General features: G+C 54.7%; 2 protein-coding genes across 15 annotated transcripts in view; both read left to right on the forward strand.

Annotated features, from left to right (window-relative positions):
- The window catches only part of IFT122 (intraflagellar transport 122), a 73,369-nt gene extending 63,431 nt beyond the window's left edge, over nucleotides 1-9,938 (forward strand). For 9 of the 13 annotated variants that reach the window (XR_014823820.1, XR_014823823.1, XR_014823821.1 and 6 more), the window contains 8 exons: nucleotides 180-274; nucleotides 3,249-3,349; nucleotides 5,206-5,371; nucleotides 6,259-6,370; nucleotides 6,838-6,963; nucleotides 8,505-8,584; nucleotides 8,846-9,010; nucleotides 9,491-9,938. Coding sequence is in view for 5 of the 13 variants with exons in the window: in XM_084989485.1 (XP_084845611.1) it covers nucleotides 180-274; nucleotides 3,249-3,349; nucleotides 5,206-5,371; nucleotides 6,259-6,370; nucleotides 6,838-6,963; nucleotides 8,505-8,584; nucleotides 8,846-9,010; nucleotides 9,491-9,580 (935 nt within the window). In the remaining 8 variants the exon portion in view is untranslated. The remainder of the gene's footprint in view (nucleotides 1-179; nucleotides 275-3,248; nucleotides 3,350-5,205; nucleotides 5,372-6,258; nucleotides 6,371-6,837; nucleotides 6,964-8,504; nucleotides 8,585-8,845; nucleotides 9,011-9,490) is intronic. The other 4 variants (XR_014823822.1, XR_014823818.1, XR_014823824.1 and 1 more) reach the window with 1 other exon arrangement.
- Nucleotides 9,939-10,675: 737 nt separating this feature from the next.
- On the forward strand, nucleotides 10,676-21,575 carry RHO (rhodopsin). 2 transcript variants are annotated; one of them, XM_084987070.1, is made up of 6 exons: nucleotides 10,676-10,784; nucleotides 16,717-16,836; nucleotides 18,579-18,747; nucleotides 19,995-20,160; nucleotides 20,267-20,506; nucleotides 21,340-21,575. In XM_084987070.1, exons 2-6 carry the CDS (start codon nucleotides 16,731-16,733, stop codon nucleotides 21,448-21,450), a joined length of 792 nt encoding a protein of 263 aa, XP_084843196.1. In that variant the 5' UTR covers nucleotides 10,676-10,784; nucleotides 16,717-16,730; the 3' UTR covers nucleotides 21,451-21,575.
- The last annotated feature ends 5,209 nt before the right edge of the window (nucleotides 21,576-26,784 follow it).

A 26,784-nucleotide genomic window follows, 5' to 3' on the forward strand; every position in this document is an offset into this window, starting at 1 on the left:
ACTGGGGAATGACCTTGAGAGCAGTCCTAGCTGCATGCTCAGCCCAGCTGCCTTGGGACAACCCACCTCCCGCACAGAGCGCTTTTCCCGTCTCCCTGGCTCAGGCCTGATGTCAGGGGAGAATTAGCAACCTGACCCTCCTTTCCCGCCTGTTTGTGCTCCTCCTGTGTGCGCCAAAGACTTTTCCCAGAAGGACGTGATGCTTGGCAAGTTCCACCACTTTCAGCACTTGGCTGAGCTGTACCACGGCTACCACGCCATTCATCGGTACACGGTAAGGCGGCCAGGAGACAGCACTGGGTGGGGGGTGCCGGGCATGACTTCCAGAGCAGCAGACCTGGGGATGGACAGTAAACCCACTGGGCATGGTGACTTGCTGAGAGACCATGGTCTCCTGGGAGGTAGTTTGGAACTTTATTTTCCTTGATTGGCTGCTGCTTTGGCATGTGGCATGTGGGCTTCTGAATTAGCATGCCCCAGAGTCACATAGGCCTTTCTTGCTTTCTTAAGGTTTGGATGGTTCAGGCTGACTCTGGATTAGCCAGACACAGGGCTGTGTCTCTAAATGATCAGGGTTGGATATCCATGAGGCCCTGTCTTCTAGATGGTGAAAGTCCAGCTCTAACCCAAAGCCCAAGGTCCCTTTCTGGCCCTGCCACTGACTTGCTGTGTGACCCTGAGCAATTTACTCCCCTTCTCTGGCCCTCAGTTTCCTTTTCTATGAAGAAGATTGACTCCAGAGAGCCAAATACTTCTTTTCAGTTACTTCCTGATCTTTTAGACTAAGTTGTGTTAAATCTGCCTCCTGACCATGGGAAACAGGTGACAGGTTGTCATCGGCTTCCTTATTTTGTGTATCCTCAATCACTCAACAGTTTGGGCTTTCTCTGTGCTGATAAGCCAGAGGGTAAAATCAGTAGCCAGCCTTTACTGAGCACTTACTACATACCAGAGAGTGTGCTGAGGTCCCTGTTATATCAACGTTTCCACCTGAGATAAGTACTGTCATCACCATTTTATAGATGAAGAAACTGAGGTGCTGGTCAGAGAAATCCCACAGTTAGCAAGTAGGAGATCCAGGACTTGAACCCAGACAGGCTGGCTTTGAGCCTGTGCTCCTAGCGCACCCCCACCCCCAACTTAGAGAAGGCAAGCACTGGCTTCACCCCAGCTCTGCCATGTGACCTTAGGCAAGTCATTTACCTTGCTGTGGGCATTAGCTTCCTATTCTGTCAGGTGGAGGTAATAACAGTACCTGCTTGATGGGGTTGTTGTGAGGGTTAAATGAATGAATATTGGGAAGCACCTGGAAGAGTGACCTTAGACAAGTGTTAGCTAGCCCACTGCCCCTTGCAGTGGCTTCAAACCACTTTTCCATCAGCTTGCTCCCCCAGCTGATGCTTTGCCCTTCTTGAAGCCTTCCCTTCCACCCTGCGTACCTCCTCCCCCTCATCTGTGCTGAGATCTCGGGACATTCTCTGCCTCCAGAAAAGTCTGGAAAGAAGCCACCCAAATTAAAGACCTCAAAGTCAACCTAGGCTTGAAGTCAGGGGCCAGTTGAGTCTGAAAGTGCCTGAGCCACTCAGGAACCATCTCTCCCTGCTCTTCATTGTCCTCGTAACCTGGGGGAGAGGGACTGGAGATGGGGGGGCTCCTCTCTAGAGCCACTGAGCTCTGCCCCAGGACCTAAAGCAGCTGGGAGCTGTGGCAGTTTCACTGCAGCTGGGGGCCCTGGCTCTTCACCCCAGCTGAGGCTTCTTCATCAGGTCATTCCTTCATTCAGCAAATGCCCGCTGTGTGACAGGCCCTGTGCCGAGGCCTTGGGCACAGTCCTGAACGAGACACCGCCCCTGCCCCTGAGGCACTCATAGTCTAGTAACAGGCACTTGCAGTACAGGTCTTTCAAAGCAGATGTTTAGAGGGCTGGAAGCCTTCCTGGAAGAGGCGGCCCCCAAACCAAGAGGTAGGAGGAGAAATGGCATCCTCGGCAGCAGTCACAGCATGTGCAGGGCCTGGAGGTGGCTGGCATTGTAGAGTTTAGCACCAGGCCCAGCAGAGCAGCTCTGATGCAGATCAGGCTGGAAAGGGAAGCATCAGACCTTTCGGAGGTATGGCTTCTTTCCCAGAGGGGAGGTGCGAACCCTTTGGAGCCCCCTTCTTCCTGGGACATTGCTTAGCTTCCACACCTAGTGCAGTATACCCAGAGGCAGGCTTCTCCCTGGCTTTCACCCAGAAGAGGGTGCAGTTGCAGATTTTCTTGAGTTCTTGGAACTAGCAGAGGCTATAGAAATTTAAGTGAGAACTAAAGAGAGAATGGTGGGCTCTGAACCAAAGAAATAGTGTAAAGTGAGTCCTCACAAATTGAGACCAATTAGGGCCCAAGTCGTGGTGGCTCAGTGATGAGCATGGCCTAGCAAAACCCTTCAGGAAGCATCAGTTTATTACCATTAAGTTCCTTGGGGAGGGGTGCTGGCCTGCTTTCATCTTGTCGTCTCAAGCAGTCTCAGTTTGCACATAATGTGCCAGATTCCTTCAAAGCCGGGTATTCTTAACCTTTTATGGTCCCCTTCTAATAGAAAATTCCTTATGCTCTACTCTTTTGAGCTTATGGCAGCTTCTAGGCGCAGAAGACCTGTTCTTTTAACTAGTGTGTGTTGAGCATCTGTCTTTTTGGGCCCATGCCAGGCTCTGGGGGCAGAGGGATACAGCTGGGGTACCCCACAGCCTTGCGTATCTGTAGGCCGTTGCATAGTCAGGCTGCTGTTGGAGAGCTCAGAGGAGGCGTGGAATCTCATGCTGCAAAGGGTTAACTGCTTATAGCGAGGCTGTGTCTTAAATTGCATAAAGGTCTCCTCTTTCAGAGCTAATTGGAGACAACTTGACTCAGGAATGGAATCATTACCAGCCCCATAGGCAGTGAGCGGAGAGAGAAAGACATTCTTGGGCTCTGGACTCAGACCTGGGTTTGAATCCCAGCTCTACTTCTTTCCGCCAGATTATGTAGCCTTGGCATTGAGTCAGTACAGTGAGGATGGAGATGCTGCCCATGGGCTTGTGCTGGGGCCACACGGGACAGTGGTTGTAGGCGCCCAGCACACAGTAGGTGCTCATGGGTGGGTCTGTTGTCCAGGTGCTCATGGGTGGGTCTGTTGTCCGTTGAAGTAGCTCAGAGCTCTTAGCCTCTGCCTTCCATATGCCCAGTGGCTCAGTGGAGAAGTTCAGTCCTGGTTTTGTTTTTCTTGCGGCAGGAGGAGCCTTTCAGTTTCCACCTTCCCGAAACGCTCTTCAACATCTCCAGGTTCCTGCTGCACAGCCTGACCAAGGACACCCCCCTGGGCATCTCTAAAGTGTATCCTTTCTCTCACCCCACCCTCTGTAATGGCCCTGAGCAGGTCTTCCAGAGCACTTTCCTGGCAGGCGCATCCCCGCTCCCCAGCAGCCCTCGGGGAGGGAGGGGCTTGTCCTGCTGCTGCTGTTTGTTGGGGGACAGGCTCAGCCAGGGAGGGCCAAGGGGCCAGTACCAGGGTGGGGATCACTTTCCAGACTCTCTAGGCTGGGCCCCACAACGGGTCCCTGGCCAACACGTGGTCCAGGCCCTCAGATGAGGGTGGGAATGAAGCATAGGACGTGCCAGGCCTTGGGGCTTGACATCTGAGGTGTGTCCCTGCAGGGGTCATGGAGTACTTGTTGGGCCCAGGTGGATGGAGTACCGGAGTCCCAGGTGCTGGGCCAAACGGTAACCAACAAGACTGCCGTTTGATGTGGGAGAGAAGTGTCAGGGCCTGGCTCACTGGGACACGTGCTGTGTCCGAGGCTGGAATGCAGCTAAGGCTGGGGTCCCGGTCAGGGAAGCCTGCCTGCAGGAGGTAACATCCATCCAGTAGGCTGAGGTCCCCAGAGGCCATGTTCCAGGGACCCAGTGTATGGGAAGAGCCGGAGGGAAGTTCAGTGGTGGAGGAAGATGCTGGAGACCCCTACGAGGGAGCTGGGCTGGAGAGGCCATGGCCTGGAGGCCTCCCTGGGAGCTGGCCTCCCCTTCTCTGGCCAGGGAGGGCCACAGAAGGGCCGTGAACAGGGGAGGGGCCTGGGGCCCCTGCTGCCAGAAACTACCAGGAAATAATTCCAAATCCTGCAAGTCCTGAAAGTGATTAAAGTCATAATTATCCCCTGTCCTCTTGTAAACCTCACTGTTGTCTTGGTCCCTCCCCAGTCCCAGCCGTGCCTTCTTCTGTGAGTAGGACAGCCCCAGGAGAGGGCTCAGAGGTGTTAATCACTGTGAGCTGGCTTTTCTAAATGGTTTCAGGCCGTCAGTTACATTTCAGGGGAAGCTCCTTCCAGTCAAGGGGGCCTCGGCATCTGTACCCAGTCTTTGCAGCAAGTTTTGTTCTAGTCAGTGGTTTGGCCAGACCCTCGCCCTGAGCTTCACCCTCACTGTCCCCTCGGGACGTGGAAATGGTTCCTGATCCAGTCCCTGATCCTGAGGAGTCACGGTGGTGACCCAGACAAGGAAACTCCCCTCCACATTGACTGCTGGGTTTGGAGGGACCACGCTGGGACTCTGGGGAGCAGGCACATAGGCGAAGGAGAGAAGAGGAGGTTTGGGACTGGGGCCTCGTTAGCCAAGGCTTGTCAGAAGTGGAGAGGGTCGCTACCAGACTGCAGCTGTACACATTTGAGGTGGCCTGAGATGGAGCAGAGGTTTTGTCAGCCTCGGACTGAGGAGCTCAGAGGAGGGCCTCAGAGCAGGGGAGGCTGCTCAGAGCTCGCCATGGCCTTGGCCAAGTACAGGCAGAGAGGACTGTTCTGCTCGGGAACAGGCCTCCAGGTAGGCTGGGACCAGGCCCCACCTGGTGGAGTTGGAGCAGGGGACACTGCCAGGCATCTGAGAGCCTGGCTGGCAGGCTCAACGAGGTGGGGAGAGCCATTTTTGCTGGTCAGGGTACAAAATGAGCCATTGGCAGGCCCAGAGAGCCTCAGCAAGGTTAAAATATTAATGCAAACTACACTGTCTTTATCTCTGGAAAAACCTCTGGGCCTTGATATCCGAGAAATACACTTCTATTCTACAAATGAGCAAAGCAGGCCTCCAGCTCCTTCCTGTGCTGTCCTGGCACCAGCACAGGCTGTATTCCAGCATAGGGCTCACTCCAGAGGTGGCTCTTGGGCCTGGAGTGGTCTTTGCTGTCCTTAACCTGTCATTGGCAGGAACACGCTCTTCACTCTGGCCAAACAAAGCAAGGCCCTGGGTGCCTACAAACTGGCCCGGCATGCCTACGACAAGCTGCAAGGCCTGCAGATCCCCACCAGGTTCCAGAAGTCCATCGAGCTGGGCAGCCTAACCATCCGCTCCAAGCCCTTCCATGACAGCGAGGTGAGAGCTCTCCCCCTCAATCCAGAAGCTTCTCCAGACACCTTGCCTGGCCTGGCTTTGTTTGACTGGCAGCTGCCATGCTCTTGGGGCCCTGGGCCCCCCTCCCTAAGTCCTGGCTTGTCATCCCTTCCCACCCGTCCCTCTCTGCCTCCTCTGCTCTGCACTACAGCCCCCGGCCCCTGAGCCCCACAGCCCTGCCTCCCTTGCTTTCTGCCTTCCTGAGGCGCCAGGTCTATTTGGCCCAGCTCACACTGCTCCCCACCCCCAGGTGGCCCTGCCCTCACCTCTTCCTAGGACCCCCTGCCCTGGCCTACCCCCATCTGAAACTAGGTTATCACTCACCAGTAAATCTGCCCCTCATTCTAATACCCCATCTGTACTCCACTCCCTCCTCCTCCAACCCAGCCAGCCACTGTCTCTTTCCCTGGCCCCTCCTTCCAGCTCAGAGCAGAGACTTGGCATCAGACAGATTTGGGTTCACATCCCAGCTTGACCATTTCCTAGCTGTGTCTCCATCTTTCTGAGCCTCGGCCTCCCCTCCTATCAAATGAGAAGGCCCATAACCACTTTCCCACAGGTGGCTATGGGGATAAATGAGCCAGCATGGGTAACATGCTTAGCACAGCTCCTGGAGCATGGTGTTGGGCCAGCAAGGTGGCTGTGTTATTGTCAGCTGCCGAGCCCTGCCTGGGAAGGAGGTGTCAGGGCAGTGAGCCCGGGGGTCGAGGCCTCGTCATCTCTGTAGGCCCTGCTCCTGCTTTGCCGTATTGCAGAGCCCCAGCCAGTGCCCCCCACCCCGGGTGGCCTTTCCTCTGGGCCTGGCAGCCCAGGGGCAGGTGACGTGCCTGTGCCTTGGGCCCTTGGGCAGTCGTGCTCATGTTTTGTAGGAGCTGGTGCCCTTGTGCTACCGCTGCTCCACCAACAACCCACTGCTAAACAACCTGGGCAACGTCTGCATCAATTGCCGCCAGCCCTTTGTCTTCTCTGCCTCCTCCTACGGTGAGTGCCGCATGTGGATGGGGCAGCCAGTGCCCGGCTGGGCCACCTGTGTCCTCATTTGGAAGTGGGGGACAGTGACACACCTTCGCTCAGCCTGCCCAGACCTGAAGCACCAGCTCTCAGAGGCCCGTGAGCTGCTTGGCACTCGTTCTGGGAGGCTGCCATGGCACTTGGGTCCCAGCCCTTGCCCAGTAGCTGGCAGAGGCCTCTACTCTTCCCTCAGATGGGCATCTATCCAGCTACCAGGGGGCTGGAGGAGGGCTGAAGGCCCCATTACCAGCCTTTTACACACACCCGAGTGCACACGCCCACTTCCCTAGACGCACTGAGCACAAGAGGTGGACCCGCTATGTCTGCTTGCTCCCAGAGAAGCCTGCGCTGGGTGGGGGAGCCACTCTGTAGCTCTTGTGCCCCCTCCCGCACTGCCTGGTGAGAGCCCCCAGCCCCTCCCTTTGTGTGCCCTGCAGAGGTGCTGCACCTGGTGGAATTCTACCTGGAGGAGGGCATCACTGATGAGGAAGCTGTCTCCCTCATCGACCTGGAGGCACCGAGACACAAGCGTGAGAACAAGTGGCAAGAGATCAGGAGCAATGGTATCCTGGGTGCCGGCTGCACCTTGTGTGCATCAGCTGAGCACTGGCTATGTGCAGAGTAGGAGGTGGGGGGTGGGCCTTGGGGTTGGCTGGGCCAGGTGGCAAGGGAAGGGCAGGCCACTCTGCATGATAGAGAGGTCTATGTGGTGGCAGGTACGGGGCCAGAAATGGGCAGAGAGCTGGCCAGGGTGCAAGGTCCCAGAGGGGACAGTGCGTGTCCACAGGCTAGAAGAGACATGTGGAGGGCCTTCCACCTAACCCCGGCTCCTAGAAGGCACTGTCTGTGCTCCTAGTCATGAGGGGCTGATGTGGGACCAGTGCAGCACATGATGCGTGTATCTGTGGCCCAGCTCTTCTGGTCAGGTCATTTTTTCATACACAGACAGAAGCACAGCTTGGACAGACCGAGCAAACAAAAGGGTGTAGAGAAGCCTGACACCTGAAAGGCTCACCTCTTCCAGATATTCACTCTGCGCTAACAGCAGCCGGTCTTCTGGCCTTTGGGTCCTGCTGTCCCTGGATAGCTACATTTTTAGTCAGCACCCGCCCCGCCCCCACCAGCAGCGCCCAACCGTGCATCACATCAGCCCTGCAGCTCCTCCTTGCCCATCAGCACAAACCCTGGGGTTGCCCTCACTGGAACAGCCTGGGCTGAGTGCCACCCTCAGGTGTCCTTGTGGCTGAAACTGAGTTCACAGTCCCAGCTGAGCAGGGGAGAAGGGCTTTGTTAGCACACGGCCGCTGGGTCAGCAGTTCTGGGTGGGTGGGGAGCCTGTGTTTCTATTAGCTTTCAGGTGATGTCAGTGCCTGAAATGGACACACTGGAAAACCTTTTGAGGAGGAAAACCCAGGGGCTGTTTTACAGAAGGGAGACAGATGTGTCGGCCAGCCTTTTGCACACACGCATCAGATGCTTAGGCTGGGTTGTGGCTGCCTTGTGGGGCTCCATCCTGCACCCAACTTGGCACCAGCAGCCTCCCTTCCTCTGGAGGCCTTCTTTATTGGAGCCCCACCCAGCCTGGTGGTCCTGGTGGCTCCCAGAGCAGCTTCAGCCCAGTCTGGCTGGCCTCAAGATCTGCACAAGCTCCCACCCCCTCTCCAGGAAACCTGATTGGTGAGGCCATCCCTCAAGTGCCTGCAGACCACCCGGCAGCTGCTGAGTGCTTCTGCAGAAGCTACCCAGTTTGCTGACCGTGGTTTCTGGCTGGGCCTGTCATTTCTGCCCCCACAAAGGTCTCTGCTCACCCAGCGCTTCTTGCCGGCAGAATGTGTGGGGCCATGGAAGGCCTGTCAGAGCCCCTCTCTCCTCGTCTCCTACCTGTGCCCTGGGTCGGTCCCAGTCCCTGTGTGACCAAGGCTGTCTCCTCCCTAGCCCTCCTGGCTGCCATCCCAGTCTGAAAACTGCTCCACAGACCTTGCTGCCCAGGACCATAAGGGGGAGCTTCACATGAGGCCTGGAGGGAGCACCTGTGAGTTCAGCTGTGGGTGGGGGTGGCGCCTTTCCCTAGCCTCAAGCTCCATCCTTGACCAGATGCCTCCAGATTCCCAGACTTTGAGGCTGGACGAGACCGTGGACCCCATGGGAGATGATGACCCTTTCACAGCAAAGCTGAGCTTCGAGGTGAGGCCGCCTCCTTGAGTGCTGGGCTGCTGTCAGGAGTGGTGTCAGGTCCCCCTCCCTCACACTTAGCGTGAGAACCTTGTTCCCTGTCGGGCACGGCAGGGGGTGGTGGTGGGGGGAGTGCTGGACCTCGTCACCAGAGCAGGCCTGGCAGGTTCTCTTGAGGGACCTGGAGGGGAAAGTCTGGGGTCATCTCTGGGTCATGACCCACAAGTGTGGCTGAGTGAGGGCACCAGCACCCCTCTACCCTCTGCCCCATAGCAAGGTGGCTCAGAGTTCGTGCCTGTGGTAGTGAACCGCTCCGTGCTGCGTTCCATGAGCCGGCGGGACGTCCTCATCAAGCGCTGGCCACCACCCCTGCAATGGCAGTACTTCCGCTCACTCCTCCCTGACGCCTCCATCACCATGTGTCCTTCATGCTTCCAGGTACCTTGCCCGCTACCTGCAGCACCTCTCTGCTTTTCCATTTCCCAGATGTCCCCTTGGGGAGGCCGGGCACCTGGGAGTAGCAGATGTGATCTGTCAACGGCCAAGGCCAAGGCCCTGATCTGGGGAAAGAGTCTCGGCCATCCCTGCCCCCTCCCTCTTCTCACATGTGTTCTGGGGGCTCTGGAGTGGACTTGCCCTGACCCCCTGCTCTCTGTTCCTGCCCTGGATCCAGGAGGGCTGGGCGAATGCAGTGCACCTTTTGTGCATTATTTGTGCTAAATAAACTTCATTTAGCAAAAAAGGGGCCCCAGACCTTTCCCCCTCCCTTCTAGTCCTCAGACAAAGGTGGCCTGGATATGGTGTTTGTAGCCCTGTCTCGCAGCCAAGTCACCTACCCTTGGAAGGGCAGTGGTCCCTGCAGGCTCGGGGCTGACGGGCGCCCAGAGCTGCAGCCTAGGGTCCTGGCTGTCTCTCCAGATGTTCCACTCGGAGGACTACGAGCTGCTGGTGCTTCAGCACACCTGCTGCCCCTACTGCCGGAGGCGCATCGACGACTCCAGCCCCTGACCAGCACCCTCAGGACCACTGCTCCCTCCCGGCTGCCTTGCAGTCAGCTGGGCTATTGAAGGAAGAGTTAAACTGTCAGAATGTGTCTTCTGCCCAGATCACGTTTGTATTTTAGGGAGGGGCCTTGTGTAACCACAGAATTCCTATTTATGGCATTTCGTGCCTTGTAAATAGCACCAGGAGATGGAGAAGAGAATGTACATATATTTTCTAAGAAAAAAAAATCTGTTACTTTCAAAACGACTCTGAGTTGTTCATGGCAGCCTGCTGGAGTCCACAGATCTGTCAGACCATTAACATGTACACTTTGTGAACAGATTGCCTCAATAATTACAAATAAAAGGGCTACTTATTTTCATCAGTGTCTGCATTTTAGCAAATCTTCATATTGTCTGCAACTTAATTTCCTTATGCAAAAGTGCACCTGTTTCTAATTTGATCTGAGAGGAACATTACGTTTGCGTGCTCTTAAAATGTAATCTAATCGAAATGGCAATATGGGAATGGTAAGGGAACAGGTTTTTTAAAGAATTTATTTATTTATTTATTTTGGTTTAACAGGGCTGTATCTTGACGAAATAAAAAGATACCTGGCTCTAAAGAAAATGGCAAAGAGGCCCCCCCCCCAGGGGCTCTGGAAGCGTACCCTCCGCTTCCCAGTTGGGGCCTGGCCCCCCTCCCACCCACCTTTACCCAGCCCCCCAACCCAACCTGAGGCTTTCCTCTTCCTTCAGCTCCTGGAGCGGCTGGGTTCCTTCTGAGGCTCCCTTCCCCTGAGCATCAGCTGGGTCCAACTTGGCAGCTCGAAGGCAGATGGGAAGCTGGGGAGGGAAGCTGACATTTATTGGGGACCTTTTCTGTGTCAGCCGCACTTTATATGTCATGTCAGTTCTCACACGGCCCTGTGCTGGGGGGTGGGGGGTGCGGGCAGAGGTCCTGGGGCCCTGGCTGGGAAGTCTGTCTCTTCACCTGCCTCTCTACCTGCCCAGGAGGCAGCAGCAATCCTGTGCTTTATACAAAGTCCTGACAGCAAGAGGAAGGGAACTGGGCTGTCAGGAAAAGTGTGGAAAACCACCCTGGTCATTAGATATTGGTACTTTACAGGGCATCTTCGAAGTGGGCAGAGTGGGGCAAATATCCCCATTGGAGGGATGAAGATGGTTGGAAACCTGGAGAGGGGAGTGGCTGCAGAGGCCACACAATGGTGAGTCCAGAGCTGGCCCCCTGCCACACCCTTTCCCTGCTTCCCTCTGCATCTCTTAGGAGATGATGGAGGAGAATGAAGAAAGGGAGCCAGACAGTTGTGCCAACAGAACTCCTCCGTTGAGTGTCTAATTACTTACGATCATGCACGCTCGCTCTCTCACTAAACATTTATTAATGTGTTAGGATTTCCATTAGCGCATTACTCGAACTGAAATCACTTGCATGTGGCTAGGAAAAAGAGGGGAGAGGGAGAAAACAGCCCCACCACCTAACAGGCGTCAATCACAGTGACAGATCAGATGGTCCATGGCTTGAGGTGGGGGAGGGGCAACTTGAGACTCCAGAGAGCATCCTCTCAACTGAGTGAAAGAGATGAGGGTGTGTGGTGCCAGGCTCTGCTGCCACAGGGAAGCCAAGCTCCGGAGGCCTGGGTCCGAAATCCTACCTTAGCACCCTGGGTGCATCAGCCGTCTTCAGGGCACCCATTGTTCTGGTGACGAGATCCAGGCTCAGTGACATTCTCTTCTTTCATTCAACGAGTATTTATTGAGCCAAGATAGAGTCACAGGCAGGCACAGTCTCTGTGAGTATAAGTGCTGTGGCCTGCTGCTCTCCTAGCCTGACCTGGACAGGGCCTGACCAGGTGCAGCTCTCTGTCCAAGGCCATCTGATGATCTATACAGGAGGCTCTCCAACTCTAATGTTGAGGTTCAGGCCTCAGTCTGTCTAATGACCCTGATGGGGTCATGCTGCGGTAAGGAAGGCACCACGGGGCCTTGAGACACCCACCTGGCTCAAAGGGGACTGAGGCCTAGAGAGAGGAATGGCTGCAACTCGACCTGACCTCTGTCTCCAAGTCTTCAGCATGGTTCCCACATTCTTGGAAGGAGGAAGGGGAGATTGGGTGGCCCAGAAAGAGCCCCTGGCCAGACCTTAAGTGGACCTGGATCTAGCCCGGCCTCAGCCAGCTGGGGTCCACCTCTTCCCCCAGTGCAGCAAGTGAAGCCGGGAGCCCCTTATGGCTCTCGAACAGGTGGGCAGCTACCCCGTCTCCAAGGCTACTGCCTGTGGTGGATACCATACAGCCTTCCACGTGTGCCAGCCCTGCTCTCTGGTCAGGTAGGAGCCCCAGCAGAGAGGCCACCCATGGGTGGGGCTCTCCCCCTGGGCCAGGTACCTGCCCTGCTACTCCTCCACCCAGACTCCAGAACATCTTCCTAGAATGGAGCCCAACCATGCCCCTACCCTGCTGGTAACTTCAGGAGCCTCCCTGGCAGCCAGCTCGCACCCAGACTCCCAGGCCTGCCTCCTCCCCTGCTGCCCTGTCCCCAGGCCCTGGAGCCTCTAGACCAGCTGGCCTTCCTCTTGGACTCTTGCCCAGCTGTTCCCCTCCCTGGGCTGGGGCCTCCCCTCCCTCCTGCTCTGCGTCTCACTCCCCTGGCTCCCATGGCAGGTGCCCCTTTCATGGTTATTAGTTTTTCCCTTGTCTGCTGCCTCCTGAGACCAGGAACTCCTTGAGGACAGGAACTGTCTAGGATTCATCTCATTGCCCCCAGGGCCCAGCCCAGGCTACATGTTGGGGTGGGAGAGGGAGTGGGAAGGGAGAAGAAGGAAGGAGGAGGAAAAGGAAGTGGGGAGGGAGGATGAGAGGATGGGAGAGGGGAGTTGATCTCTTCTGTTTTGCCCTTTGACATTCTCAGCTCCATTTAAGAGGTCGCTCAGCTGTGGTGACACGGCCAGTGGGGCTAAGCCAGTGACTGGAGGCTAGGGAGGAGGCCGAGAAGGAGGACAGGGAGGAGGTGGAGGCTGCTGACCAAGCGGCACCTCCATGCAGGGGCTTAAGGGCTATTTGTGCGCTGCCCACTAAGCCATAATCCTTCACAGCCAAATGGGAGCCCTACACCTGGCCCCGCCCCGGCCCCACTCCTCACATCTTGTTCTCTTGTATTCATCCTGGCCAGGAGGAAGGCCTACGGGGCAGTGGCTCAGAAGGACACCCACACTTGGACCTGGCCCTCAGCCTGCTCTGTGCCCCTCACTGGACAGCCTGACCATAGATGAGAACTCCAGCTGGAAGGCTAGACACCTGGCCTCTGTTGAGGCTCTGCTGAGCAGCCTCGTTGCCCTGGGGATCAGAGGGGCTGAGGCTTCCTGACAGGGCCAGGAGCAGATGTTCCTTCATTGGACAAATGTTTATTGAGCACCTACTCTGGGCTTTAAGCTCAGATACAGCAAAGAACTGACCCTGCCTTCTAGAGAGAGATGGGCAGGAGTCTGGAAACCAATAAGAGCACTGCTGATGGTAAAGAGTACCCAGCAGGAAATGGACAGGGGGTGGAGAGCTGGGGGAAGCTCTCCAAGGCTGTGAGTTAGGAGCTGAGACCTGAAGGCAGTTTGGAAAAGGGTGACACTTGCAGCAATGCCCACTGATCCAGAACAGGAAACTGAGGTGGGAGGGCTGGGCCCACCTAGCCTTGTGGCTGCAGAGCCTCTGTCGTAAAGGACTGAGGAAGGACCGGGAGCCCTGCACTGTCAAGTCCCAAGGTCTGTGAGCCAGGCTCTGATGGGGCAGGCAGGTCAGATTTACCCTACAGGTGGGCATGGATGCCTGGAGTTTCCTAGTCCTAAGGAACTGAGAAGGGAAGCAGGCCTTCCTGTGCTCTCATGGGGACTGAGAGCCACAGCCTTGAGCCCCGGTGCCACCCCAGTCTGTGCAACTCAGTTGGGGGCCTCTTCCTCCACCCCAGTGCAACCTTCTTTTGTCTTTGGCACCATGGTATGAATGACAGCAGGTCTTCCTGAGAGCTATCTTTGGTGCAGGGGAGGGAAGTGTGGCCAGGCAGCTTTGTCACCTGCCTCGGGCAACTCCCTGCCAATTGGGGGCCTTGGTCTCTCCCCACCTGCAAAATTCAGCAAGGAAGGTCGGAGTAGGTGACTTCTAATGACCTTGCTGCTCACTCTGTGAGCCTGTTCCTCGGAACATAAATTGCATTAAAACAAAAAAAAAAAGTTGAGAGTTTATGTTGTGGCACAGTGGAAACAAATTCTACTAGTATCCAGGGGGACGCAGGTTTGATCCCTGGCCTCTCTTTGTAGATTAAGGATCTGGTGTTGCCGTGAGCTATGGTGTAGGTTGCAGGCATGGCTCAGATCTGGCATTGCTGTGGCTGTGGCTTAGGTCAGTGGCTACAGCTCCAGTTTGACACCTAGCCTGGAAACTTTCATATGCCGCGGGTGTGGCCCTAAAAGGCAAAATAATAATAATATAATAAAAATAGACCTGCCTTACAGAAGAGAATTCTGTCATGTCAGAGATGGTTTTTAATCCTTCATCTCCTCACCTTGTGAATGTGGGATCATCAGACTCTCACAAAGAGTGGACCCGAGTCCTGGAGAAGGGGAGCATTTCCTGACATAACCTTGATCCTTCCCCTCAGTCCACAAACATTTGTGGAGCACCTATTATGTGCCAGGCCTTGGCATACTTCAGTGAATGAAAAAGAAATGCCAGCTCTTTCAGGTTCAGGGCAATGGTTTACATGGTCCTGCTTCATGCTGAGGTGGGCGCTGGGACCCCACAGTGAGCAAGATAGACCCCAGCCTGCCCCCAAGGGCTGGGAGACAGACAGAAAACACATGAATGGAATTTGAATGAATAGCTTCCAAGCTGTCATGACATTGGGAAGTGACAAGCAAGGTCCTGAGGTTGAAGGTTGAGGGCTGAGCCCAGCTCACATAGGGTGGACTGGTCTTGACCCAGGGTATCCAACATCTATCTGGCTACCAGGGCCTGCATCAGAATCAAACCCTTCACCTTGACCTCATTAGCCATGGGCCTAATCACTAGGCAAGCGCCTTACCCTTCAAGTGCCACACCTATCTCTTGCTCATTTCCCCAAAGCACATTGCATCAGGCTTCAGTGCAGAAGCCTGACACTGCCCGGGGCAGCAGGGGTTTGGATCCCCAGGTGGGCTGGGGGAAGAGAAAGGGCAGGAGAGGGCTGAGGGGTGCGTCTCAGAGACTGAGATGCCTCCCTGCTCGCATTGTATTCCCAGCCTCAGGGCCTTTGCACTTGCTGCTCCCTCTCCCTGGACATCTCCACCCCTAGAACTCCTTCCATCATGGGGTTCTCAGAGGCCTTTCTGGGCTGCTCTAGGCAGCTGTGTGTTTGGAGGGTCACCCTCTGAACCAATCCTTGTTTTATTTCATTACTTGTTCATGGGGCCCTCACTACCCCCTCAGATCCTTCCTGTAGGCAGAGACTTGGGCCTTCTTGCCCACTGTGTCCCCCAGAACTGAGCCCCTCCATTTACCCCTGGAACTCATCCTGCTGTCCTGGGATCCGCCCTCATGGCATTTCACATCACATGGCATCCAAGGCCCCTGTCCCAGTCCAGCCTGACCTGACGTCTCAGGCTGTGCCCTGGGTGCTACAGTGTCCAGCTAGTCCTATTTCCAGGGCCCACCTGCCCTTCACACAGGAGTGTCCGAGACCACACTTGCTGTGCTCATTGCAGAGACCTGTGCCCAGCATGGGCTTACCACCATCCTCCTGGATGCAGGGTCTTGTCTCGGGAGCCCTGAGACCCTCTGACTCCTCCCTACTTCTGTCACTTCCCCCTCCTTCATCCCTTCTTCCATCTTCACTCCTTCAGTCCATCTTTGGGGACTGTTGAGCCACCTCTCTGTCCCTGAGACCTGCCCACCATGCCTGATAATGCCCCTGGCACTAAGCTCTACCAGAATGGCCCCAGCCCATGTGTGGCCCCAGGCCAGCTGGGCCCTAGGCCTCTGCCAGCCTTTGTCTTTAGTCAATGCTATCCATCCCTACTTGGTGACCTGGCAGAGGGCCTCCTTCCCAAAATGTTGCCTTCCTGGATACTTCCTGCATGTAGACCACCGCCACTCCCTGGATGGGGGCTGTTCTTGCCATGGGAGTCCTCCTCCTTCCTCAGGCTTCATGTCCCCAGTGGCCTACACATAGATGTTTGTTGAATGAGTGAGCAAGGGAATTTCAGTTCAATGCAATAAATGCTTATTGAGCTACCGGGAGATGCCGAGCTATGTGTCTGGCATTGGGAAGGTCAAAGCTGGCAGGACCTGGCCCCTGCCCTTTCGAAGCTCATAACCTGGCAGATGGGTGAGGGTCAGTGTCTGGTGACTGGCTGAGCCAGGAAGGAGTAGGTGAGGGGCTGAGAGCAGAATAACCCGAGCCTCTGCCCTCTGAAAGCTCGTGGTGCAGTTGGGAGGAAGATAAGGCTTGCTTGCACTAAGCCAAAAGGAAGTGGCCATGGAGTCAGAGGTCCCAATGCCAGGCCAAGGCCACTGGCTGAGACAGCAGAGATTCCTCAGGGAGAGGAGAGTTGGGCCAGGCTTCCGGCCCTTTCCCAGGGTCCCAAGCATCTCCTCTCCCTGCCCACAGCCTTCCACCTCAAGTCACCTTGGCCCCTCTTGGAAGCCAATTAGGCCCCAGTTGCAGCCGTGGGGATTAATATGATTAATAACGCCCCCAATCTCCCAGGTGCTGATTCAGCCCAGAGCTTAGGGAGGGGAGGTCACTTTATAATGGCCTGGGGGGGGCGGTCAGAGCCCAGAGTCGTCTAGCCGGAGCCCTGCGTGGCCGAGCTCAGGCCTCAGCAGCATCCTTGGGTTGGAGCAGCTGCAAGGCAGCCACAAGGGGCCGCAGCCATGAATGGGACGGAGGGCCCAAACTTCTACGTGCCTTTCTCCAACAAGACGGGCGTGGTGCGCAGCCCCTTTGAGTATCCGCAGTACTACCTGGCTGAGCCATGGCAGTTCTCCATGCTGGCCGCCTACATGTTCATGCTGATTGTGCTTGGCTTCCCCATCAACTTCCTCACGCTCTACGTCACGGTCCAGCACAAGAAGCTGCGCACACCCCTCAACTACATCCTTCTCAACCTGGCAGTGGCTGACCTCTTCATGGTCTTCGGAGGCTTCACCACCACCCTCTACACCTCTCTGCATGGATACTTTGTCTTCGGACCCACAGGATGCAACTTGGAGGGATTCTTTGCCACCCTGGGCGGTATGAGCTGGGATGCCATGGGGGGGGGGGGCAGGGGGAAAAGGAACCAGGAGCATGACAGGAATCTGGGCACAGCCCCAGCCTTAGGGGTAGTGGCTGAGAGGCCATTATCCAAAGCCCTCAATCAACAAACACTTCAGTGATCCTGAGCCAGGCTGCCATTTGTTGAGGGTGGGACAAGTCAAGGGCCTTGCTAGGGTCACATCGTGGCAACAGCAAAGCTGAGTTTCAAGTCTCTGTAGCCCCTCAGGCCATGTTCCCTTTCCCCCCGGAGGAGCTGTGTGGGGTCAGACCCATGCCAGGCACAAGGATAGAGCTGGGCAGGAGAGACCCCTGCATGGGACTCCCCTCCCGGGCAGGACGAGGCTTCCCAGTCCTCCAGTCTAGACTTTGCCTGCACTGGGCGATGGGCTCAGACCCTACCCCAGCATCTATCAGACTTGGTCACAGCCCACCTCCAGCCTGTCATGGTTGAATGCGGAGCCATCCGTAGGGAGACTTTAGACCCGTGTGGTTATCTGTAGCTTCGGGTGGTACTTTATTTATTTGTCTTTTTAGGTCCACACCAGAGGCATGTGGAAGTTCCCAGGCTAGGGGTAAAAATGGCTGTGGGCTTACACCACAGCCAGAGCAATGCCAGATTCGAGCTATGTTGGCAACCTACACTGCAGCTCATGGCAATGCCAGATCCTTAACCCACTGAGGGAGCCAGGGATTGAACTGGCATCCTTATGGATACTAGTTGAGTTCATTACTACTGAGCCACAATGGGAACTTTTGGGCAGTACTTTTAAAGTATTTTCTTTAATGGAAAAACTGAGTGCCTCATACCCATTAAGTAGGTGAGAAAACTGGGGTGTGGAGAGAGGAAGACTCAGCTGATGATGTGGCAGGGCAGTGACCAGAGCCCTGGTCTACTGGCTTAGCTCCAGGAATGTCCCACTGGGGACACAAAGCCTGTTAGGCAAGCAGGAGACTCGGGAGGTCGTTACTACAAAACGACCAGGATGATGGGAGAGCCTAGTGCCAGCCACAGGGATGCTCTGCCTCCCGCATATATCCAGGATGTTGCCTCATCCCCATTCCCAGGGATTGTAGCCATCACTGGGTGTTTGTCACCTTCAGTGACACACATCACCCAATCTCAGGCCAGAAGAGTGGCACATATAGGCAGGCACGCCTCTGCCAAACTGCTGCCCTGGAATTCTCACTGGTGTTCCCTCTGACTCTCAGAAATGTCCCATTGTGGTTGGCCAATGCTATGGCCACCTTCTCTCTTGAGTTTCTGGGGTTGGGGGCGGGGTGGGGGTTGTTGTTCAAGGAAGGTGCCTGAATTCCATCATTTCTTACTCCTTCTCTGAGCAAAATTGTATCCAGCTTCCTGGCTCCTAGGCAGGGGTCCCACATGCCCAGGTTGTTTCATTTCCCTGGAAGGGAGGCCTTCCAACCCCAGCTTCCATGAAACAATGCCTCTGCTGTGCCCTTCAGATGTGCAGGGCACATTGCTCTATAAAAACTCCCTTTAGAGCTCCCAGTCCAGCCATGACCCTGTGACCTGATTTTTGTGTCCCTCATGAACCCAGAGCTCTAAATTAACTTCCTAGGACTTACTCTGGACCCCTGGGCCCCTCCACTCAAGGACCTTGCCTTTCTTACCATCCTCTCTCCATGGAATAGGAGCTCTCTGTCCTTAAGCAGCTCCAGGCCTGGGGTGAGCTGACCAACAGCTGACTGCCTTACAGGTGAAATCGCCCTGTGGTCCTTGGTGGTCCTGGCCATTGAACGGTACGTGGTGGTGTGTAAGCCTATGAGCAACTTCCGCTTCGGGGAGAACCACGCCATCATGGGCCTGGCCCTCACCTGGGTCATGGCTCTGGCCTGCGCTGCGCCCCCTCTCGTCGGCTGGTCCAGGTAATGGTACTGAGAAAGGAAGGCAGGGTCCCTGGTGCTCTTCAAAGGGCCCTCCAGCCAGGCGGCATCTGGTTCTAGGCCCCGAGCTGGCAACTGTCATGGGGTTGAGGTTTAGGGTGAGGAAGAGAGGGTTAGCCCCTAATGTTGCTATGGGGCTGGTGCCACCTTCTGAGTCCCCATGTCAAGGAGATTCCAAGACGCCCCAACTGTTCACCTTGGCTGTGCCCCTAATCCTCAACTAAGCCAGGCCAGGTTCCAATCCTCTTTGGTCTAGTGCCTTCTGACCTTAGGCCTCAGCACCTGGGAAGGGCGAACATTCCTTGGGCACGTATGACATTATAGCCCCTGGGAACTGGTCCCGTCCAGCTTCTAGGCCATCAGCTCTAAATGGGACTGAGATTAAGAGGGGGGTTGGGCAGACAGTGGTTTGGGAAGGTGGGCTAGTGACACTGTGGATTTTCCACTGCTTCCAGGAAACTCCCATCTCGCTCCCTGTTCTTCCTCTTGGTCTTTTCGGGGCTAATGTTTTGTCCCTTGCTGAATTTGAGCCCATGAACTCCGGCCCCCTTCCCTGGCTCCTCCAGTCTCACCCAGTTACGTCCTTGTAGGCACAGCTAACAGACATACGGATTTTCTGAGGTTGGTCCAGTCATTCTCCTCTGAAGTCACTGAAATGTCCTAACCACACCCCCCTGGGGCCTCTTGTTTCCGGAAACTGTACAAAGATCCCTTAGTTACCCTGTGGGCCCCTCTTTGGCCTAGAAAATGCTGTTACGGTTTTGTCAGTTAAGACCCGGGTTTGTACAAACTGCCTCAAGTATAGAGCTTGGGAGTTTTTCCCTTGTCCCCACCAACCTCTGCCCTGCATGGCCCAGGGCCTGGCCTCCAGCCGCTGGGGGCCGTGGGCCTGGTGAAGATGCCATGCGAGCAGCGGGCAGTGGGCAGCGGGTGAGCAGTGTGGGGACACTGGGAGGGAGAGACCGGAAAGATCGAGGTCTCACGGCACCAAACAAACAGTGACACAACACTGTTTGCACGGGTGCATTTGAATCCCTCTCAGTTGATTTGACTCTCACAGTCACACAGCCAAGGAGAGGGTTTCTCATCCCCATTCTACAGCGAGGCCCAGAGTGAGACCGGCCACAGAGCAGGTGGCCTGGCAGAGCCCGGACTCTAGTCCTTGGGGCCTGTTCCCAAGTCCCTCGCATACACGTCTCCCTTTGCCCCCTGCTGTGCCATGCCCTCAGGTACATCCCAGAGGGCCTGCAGTGCTCGTGCGGGATTGACTACTACACACTCAAGCCGGAGGTCAACAATGAGTCCTTCGTCATCTACATGTTCGTGGTCCACTTCTCCATCCCCTTGGTCATCATCTTCTTCTGCTATGGGCAGCTGGTCTTCACAGTCAAGGAGGTATGGTTCCTCGCGGGGCACTGGGGACGTGTGCATTGATTGGGCGGAGCCAAGCCCCTGTCCCAGAGCAACCCCACTCTGGACACCTCACCCTGTGTCCCCACAGGCTGCCGCCCAGCAGCAGGAGTCAGCCACCACACAGAAGGCCGAGAAGGAGGTCACTCGCATGGTCATCATCATGGTCGTGGCTTTCCTGATCTGCTGGCTGCCCTATGCCAGTGTGGCATTCTACATCTTCACCCACCAGGGCTCCGACTTTGGCCCCATCTTCATGACCATCCCAGCCTTCTTTGCCAAGAGCGCCTCCATCTACAACCCCGTCATCTATATCATGATGAACAAGCAGGTGCCTGCTGGTGGAGTGGGAGGGTCCAGGTCCTCTAGGCCACGGGAGGACAAGCCTAATCCTTGACAGGGCTTCAGTCATCCCACCTGCAAAATGGGTAGAGTTGATCTCCCCCCTCAGCATGGGAGTCATCTGGGAGAAATGCAGGTTCCTGGGCCCCACCTTGACCTGCTGAATCAGAAGCTCAGGGTGGGCCCAGGAACCTGCATTTCTCACTAGCCCTTCAGGTGACTCTGATACTGGCTTGAGAGTGAGAAGTGCCAGTTCATATGGTTCTGGAGGCCTGCTTTAAAAGTCCAGTAGTCAAAGTCTTAAGCCTGGGAACAGGTGCCAGTCTCTGCAAAGCTGAAGAGAGAGCTAAAATGTCTTGAGCTGAAGGATGAAGGATAAAGCAGTCCTTTAACAGAAACCAGTGGTCTCTCTGTAGAATCCAAAATCCAGAGAAGAAAACATGGAGGCAGACATTGGGTTCAAATCCCAGTACTGCTAGTTTCTAGCTGTGTGATCTTGGGCAAGTAACTTCCCTTCTCTGGGCTTCAGTTTCTTCACCCATAGAAAGGGTGAACCTTAAACTCCTGGGTTCCATGAGATAATTCACAGATGGCCCCTGGTATACCAAGGGCAGCATGGACAGTCACCAGTGATGGAGCTCCTCAGCTTTGGTCCTGGCCCCTCCAGGTGGGGTTACGGGGGCTCAGTCCCTCCAGGGAGCCCTTTGAGAGGGGAGTGGAGGCCAGAAGGGCCAGAAGCAGGAAAGGGGTGGAGGCACATCTCACCAGTTTGCCACCTCCCCTTTGGGGGCCCTTGACCTTGACTCACGCCCTTCTTTCCAGTTCCGGAACTGCATGCTCACCACGCTCTGCTGTGGCAAGAACCCACTGGGTGATGACGAGGCCTCCACCACCACTTCCAAGACAGAGACCAGCCAGGTGGCACCAGCCTAAGCCCCGCCAAGGACTCTGCGGCTCTGCGGCTCTGTAGGAGTCTCCCCACCCCTGCCCATCCCAGCCACAGCCACCCCACCAGGAGCCGCACCTGTCAGAACCAGGTCACACAGGGTCCCTGAGTTTCAACCAAACAAACACAAAATTTAATGAGAGAAAAATATGAGGCTCCTCACTTGGTGGGGGTGGCAGATCTGGAGTCCTAATTTCTCAAAAGCTGGTGGGATTTGTACCCCTCCCCCCAGTTCGTCTCTCAGGAACACAAGAACTCTTGCTCTGGAAAAGTGTCCCAGCTTAGGGATAAGTGTCTAGCACAGAGTGGGGCACATAGTAGGTACTTAATAAATGCTAGATGGATGACGGGAGGAATGAATGGGAAGTGAGTGGAGAGATGAATGGGCAGGGAGAGCATGTCTGTCCTTCGCAAGCACCTTAGCAGCAGGAGCAGCAGCCACTCATCCTCGGCTCATGAACTTGAGCACAAGTCTTTCCTTTCCTGGGCCTCACTTCCTTCCCCATAAAATGGAAAAATGGAAATCCCAAATCCCCCCACGGCTGCTGTGAAGATCAAATGAGCATTGTGTGTGTGTGTGTGTGTGTGTGCACAGGCTCGCATGCCTGCGTGTGTGTGTGCACAAGCACTTTGTAAATGGTAGAGAGCTGTACAGATTGTAGTTAACATTATGAATACTATCAATTAATATAACTAATGCAATACTATGATCATTTCCTATTGATAGTGACCATTCTGAGATTGGGCACGGCCCTGAGCATCCAGCCTTGGCAGGTTTTTAAAAATTAGTGGGGACTCAGCATTTGGGATGGAAATCTTCTAAAATTAGGTTGTGATGATGGTGTACAACTATTAATATAATAAAATTCATTGAGTTATTAAAAAAATAGCCAGGGGGTTCCTGCTGTGTGGCACTGCGGGCTAAAGTTTTGGCATTTTCACAGCTATGTAGATTGCAGCTGCTGCTTGGACTCGATCCCTGGCCTGGGAACTTCCATGTGCCACGGGTACAGCCAAAAAAGAAAAAAAAAAAAAAATCCAGGCACCAAGGCCAGACTAGGGCTGGGGGTTTTGGGCCACAGGGAGGGACAGTCAGGGAAATGCAGAATGCAGTCATTGAGAAAACAACAAACACGGAGAAAACAACATCGGGGGACTGGAGTTCTGGGACCAGGGTCTCACCTCCAGCATGGAGCCCTGGGCCTGGGGCCACTCCTTCCCAATGCATTCTGTAGAGGAACATACTTTTCTCTCAGCTTCTAGAAACCACTTGCTCTCCTGCCCAGCACCCAAGCCACAGCATCTCTGGTACGGAGCTTCTAGAAGCTATGCTCACCCTCCCACATTTAATGAAGCGCTGAGCCCCCAGTGTCACCCTTGTCCCAGAGAGCTTAGAAACAAAGAGTGGGAAATCTAGCTGGGCCTACCTTCCCTGAGGAGGTTCACAGGTCTCAGATTTCGGCTCCCTTGCTGGGTGAGGCTTCAGTGGCCCCAGGCCATTCTCCACTCTGGACAGTCCTTGCTGCAAAGCTGGCTGGAAGTCTGGGGCATCAGAATTGAGCCACCTCAGTAACTGACATGTCCTGCTGCATGTAACCAAAGCTGGAAGCTCTAACTCCCCTGGCTCTGCCTAGAGACAATGCAACCTGGGGCATTAAAAGCTCAGCTTCTATATTGGTGCATATGGTGGTGGGTTTTTGTTACTCTCAAGCTCTTTATCTGCAGGATGGATTGAAACTGGGCCATAATCACCCAACCCCTGATCCTGGGATGCCTTGTTTGGGCAACCATCAGAGTCCTCTGGGGGTGTGAGGTGGTGAGGGGGGAGGCCATGGAATGGGAAAATCCCTAACTTTGGAGGCAGAGACACAGGTGACCCATGAAACAGCAAATAAATTGTGTCACCTTTCTGAGCTTCCATATCTGCAAAAAGCAATCTTAAAACCCCTCCTGGGGTCCTCATCTGCAAGGGGAACAAACAGGATGGAGATGTAGCTCCCAGGTTACCCTCATCCTCCAAGGTGGGAAAGGGTGGCAGGAGCCTGAGAAGGAGGCCCCCCAGGGTCATGGAGGTGGGGGTGCCAGGGCAAGTAATAGCTGGGACCTCTGTCATCACCCCTCTTTGCTCTATCTTCCTAGCTAATGTCCGTCAGGATTCCTTTGGCTGAAAATGACAGGAAATCCCACTTAATAGCACTGAAGCAAAAGGAAGAAATTATTGCCTCCCATAAATGAAACTCTCAGGGCTTCGGGCACACATGAATGCCTTCTCTGTCTCCCCTTCTGCTGCACTTTCCTCTTGGCTTCAGGCAAGGCTGACTATTCCCAAGATGTGGCAGAAAGGCCACCAGAATTCCAGGTTCAGCAAGCCCTGCAGAAAGCGGGCTTCTCTTTCCCATCTCTTCCAGCAAAGGTCCCGGGTAGGGCTCTATTGGCCAGGCTTAGGTTACCCGAGCCCCTAAGCCTTTCACCGGCGCGGGATGGGGATTCATCCTCTGATTGACCAGGCCTGGGTCACCTGATTGTCCCTGCAGCCCAAGGTAGAGTTAACCCCACATAAACCAAATTGTCCAAGGGTGGGGACAGGAGGAGCTCAAAGGAAACCCCAGGGTGTTGTTCCCAGAAGGAGGATGGTGGGAGGCAGGGGTGCTGGAACCAACAGTGGCCCAGAGGGGAAAGACTCTGTTGGTCGGTGATGCTGGCTAGTCCAGTCCTCCCTGCCACAGTGGGGACACAGGAAGATTCCCACAGCTGTCCCCACAGGTCTCACCCTACATGCAGATGCTGTGTTGGACCAGGCATAGCAGTGGGAGGGCCAGTTGCATTTTAGCTAGTCTGCCTTGTAGACTGCTCCATCCCCTCCCCCCACAGCCCAGTCCACTTATTCTGAGGAGTGGTATGCTTGTCTCAGCACGATATCCAGAGAAAAAATTATTCTAAACCACAATACTCTCTGGCTTTTCCTGGTAGATAGGAAAGCCTCCTTACTCTCTTAATTTATAATTGATTTGACAGTCACTGATGGGGATCCTGCCATATATAAAGGCAAAGAGCTGCTGACTCGGGCTAGGGAGAGGATGTTACCCACCTAATCTCCAGGCTCCAGGCAGCCATCAGGTGCATGAAAGGCTTGTTGTATACAATGGCATCTCCACTCAACCCGATCTAAGGAAGCCGACCCTAGGCCAGGACATGCTGAGCATTCAGAGATGGGTTATAGAGGTGAGTCTCTGGGCTGTGACCTGGGCACCCTCAGGGTCACAGAGCATTCTCACCCCTGATCTTGCCTCTGGGAGGAGACAGCATGAACCCCATCCCAGGGCATCAGGACCTGATGCCTGCTCTGCTCACAGATTGTACCTCATGATCCAAGTAACTGCTGCAGTGCTGGTCATCACGACCACATTCCAACCACCAGGACTGAAAGGGAGAGGACATGGCAGACACCTCTAGTCTCTGACATGCACAACCCAGAGACTGATCGGCCCCTGCCCCCCAGTAGAAACATGCACTCCTGGCACCCTAAGGTGCCCTAGGGAAACAGTGGGTGCCCTTCCCAGCTGTGTGACCTCAGGGCAAAGCCCTGAGCCTCACAAGGCCTCAGGCCCCTCAGCTTTAAACAAGAATGACCCCCATTGGCAGAATTGTCAGAAGGACTGAGATTATTGGTAGAAAAGATGAGGTACATAATAGGCGTTCAGTAAGCGTGAGTTCCCTTCCCAGACCCATGAACCACGTTCAAAGGGCAGCCTCTGGTACAGTAGGAGACAGATGCGTAGAGATTAAAATAATGGAGGGGTCTCAGGAGAGGGGGAGGCAAGTGCCAACTGCCCCCAGTATCTATTCACTTTTTCTCTTTTAGTATTATCACCCCAAGTTCTAGCTGGGCACCTAGCCACCCACACAAAACTTCATCTCCCAGCTTTTCCTACACCTGCAATGGCATTTAGGTGACTTCAGGTTTGGCCAAAGGAGAATAATCAGAAGTGATATGTGCAGTCTCTGGGTTGTGCATTTCAGAGACTAGAGGGGTCCGCCATGTCCTCTTGCCTTTCCTTCCTGGTGGTTAGAATGTGGTCGTGATGACCAGCACTGCAGCAGCTACTTGGATCATGAGGTCAAGTCTGTGGGCAGAGAATGGTAGAGTGTCAAGAAAGAAGGAGACTGAAGTTCTCTTGTAGCGCAGCAGCTTAAAGATCCAGAGTTGTCACTGCTGCAGCCCAGGTGCTGCTGTGGTGTAGGTTCCATCCCTGGCCTGGAAACATCCACATGCTGTGGGTATGGCCAAAAAAAAAAATTAAAAAATGAAGAAGGAGCATAGGTTTTCCCATGCTGCCTCTCCAGCGTTGCACAACCCAGACTTGAAGGGTTTCATGAAAGAATGGTCTCCTGGTTTTGTGTCAAAACCAGTTATTTTAGAGTCATGGCTTCCAGGTTACAGCCCAGTGACTGGGCTCAGGAAGGTCTAGTGCAATCCTCTCTGAACCTTAGCTTTTTTCCTGTATTAATACAACAGTATTAATGGACATCAATATGGACATTGAAGATGACAGCTCTTCCTACCCTGCCCTCTATGCCTTTATTGTTAAAAGTCACAGATGTCCTCATGCTCAGGGGCTAGAGCCACACTGAACGCTCGCTCACTGCTTCAGAGACTTCCAAAATGTACCCTGCGGGACTGTGAGTTCACACATAGGATAACCCTGTGCACTGTTCCAAGATGGCAAAAAATGTTTTTGGCAAAACTTAAATTCCATCCAGGCCTCAGTAAAAGCATCTCGTGAGTATACCAGGCAGCCTGTCCGCTCTCCAGCAGCCTGATTCTCACAATTTTCATTTCCCTGTGAAAAGGCAATCCTCTAGGAGAATTTTTAGATCATGCAGCATATTTTAGAACTTCTTCCCTCCAAATGCAAAGCTCTATCCTGGCACAACCCTGGAGCAGGGTTACAGATGAACTCGTGGGAATGTTTGTATCACTAAGTCTATTTCTCAATTCTTAGAAATGTGATCACAATTGCTACCCCTGTTTGCACCAGCTTCCATACGCCTCTTTGCCTCATCTCTTCTCCTGCTCTAGTGTGGTTCTTGCAGATGGTTTTCAAGCCTTGCTCCACTCAGCCAATCTGGGCTCTGACACTGGTGTTTCCATAGCCATGGGTGCTGAGCACCTACTGCATTCCAGGTGCTGGCCTGGCTTCCAGGGAGACCCCCAGGAACAAGACAGACACAGCCCTGCCTACCCCAACTCCCTCCCAGAACTCAAGGCTAGTGTGGGAGACAGGTAAGGCAGTTCTGAGCCACAGAGGTGACGGGCATGG

Source organism: Sus scrofa, chromosome 13 (genome assembly GCF_054392235.1).
Source record: "Sus scrofa isolate SSC_HxYL_T2T_F1_AM1 chromosome 13, Sscrofa_HxYL_maternal_Yorkshire_Landrace_v2.0, whole genome shotgun sequence".
In the NCBI taxonomy this organism is placed as follows: domain Eukaryota; kingdom Metazoa; phylum Chordata; class Mammalia; order Artiodactyla; family Suidae; genus Sus; species Sus scrofa.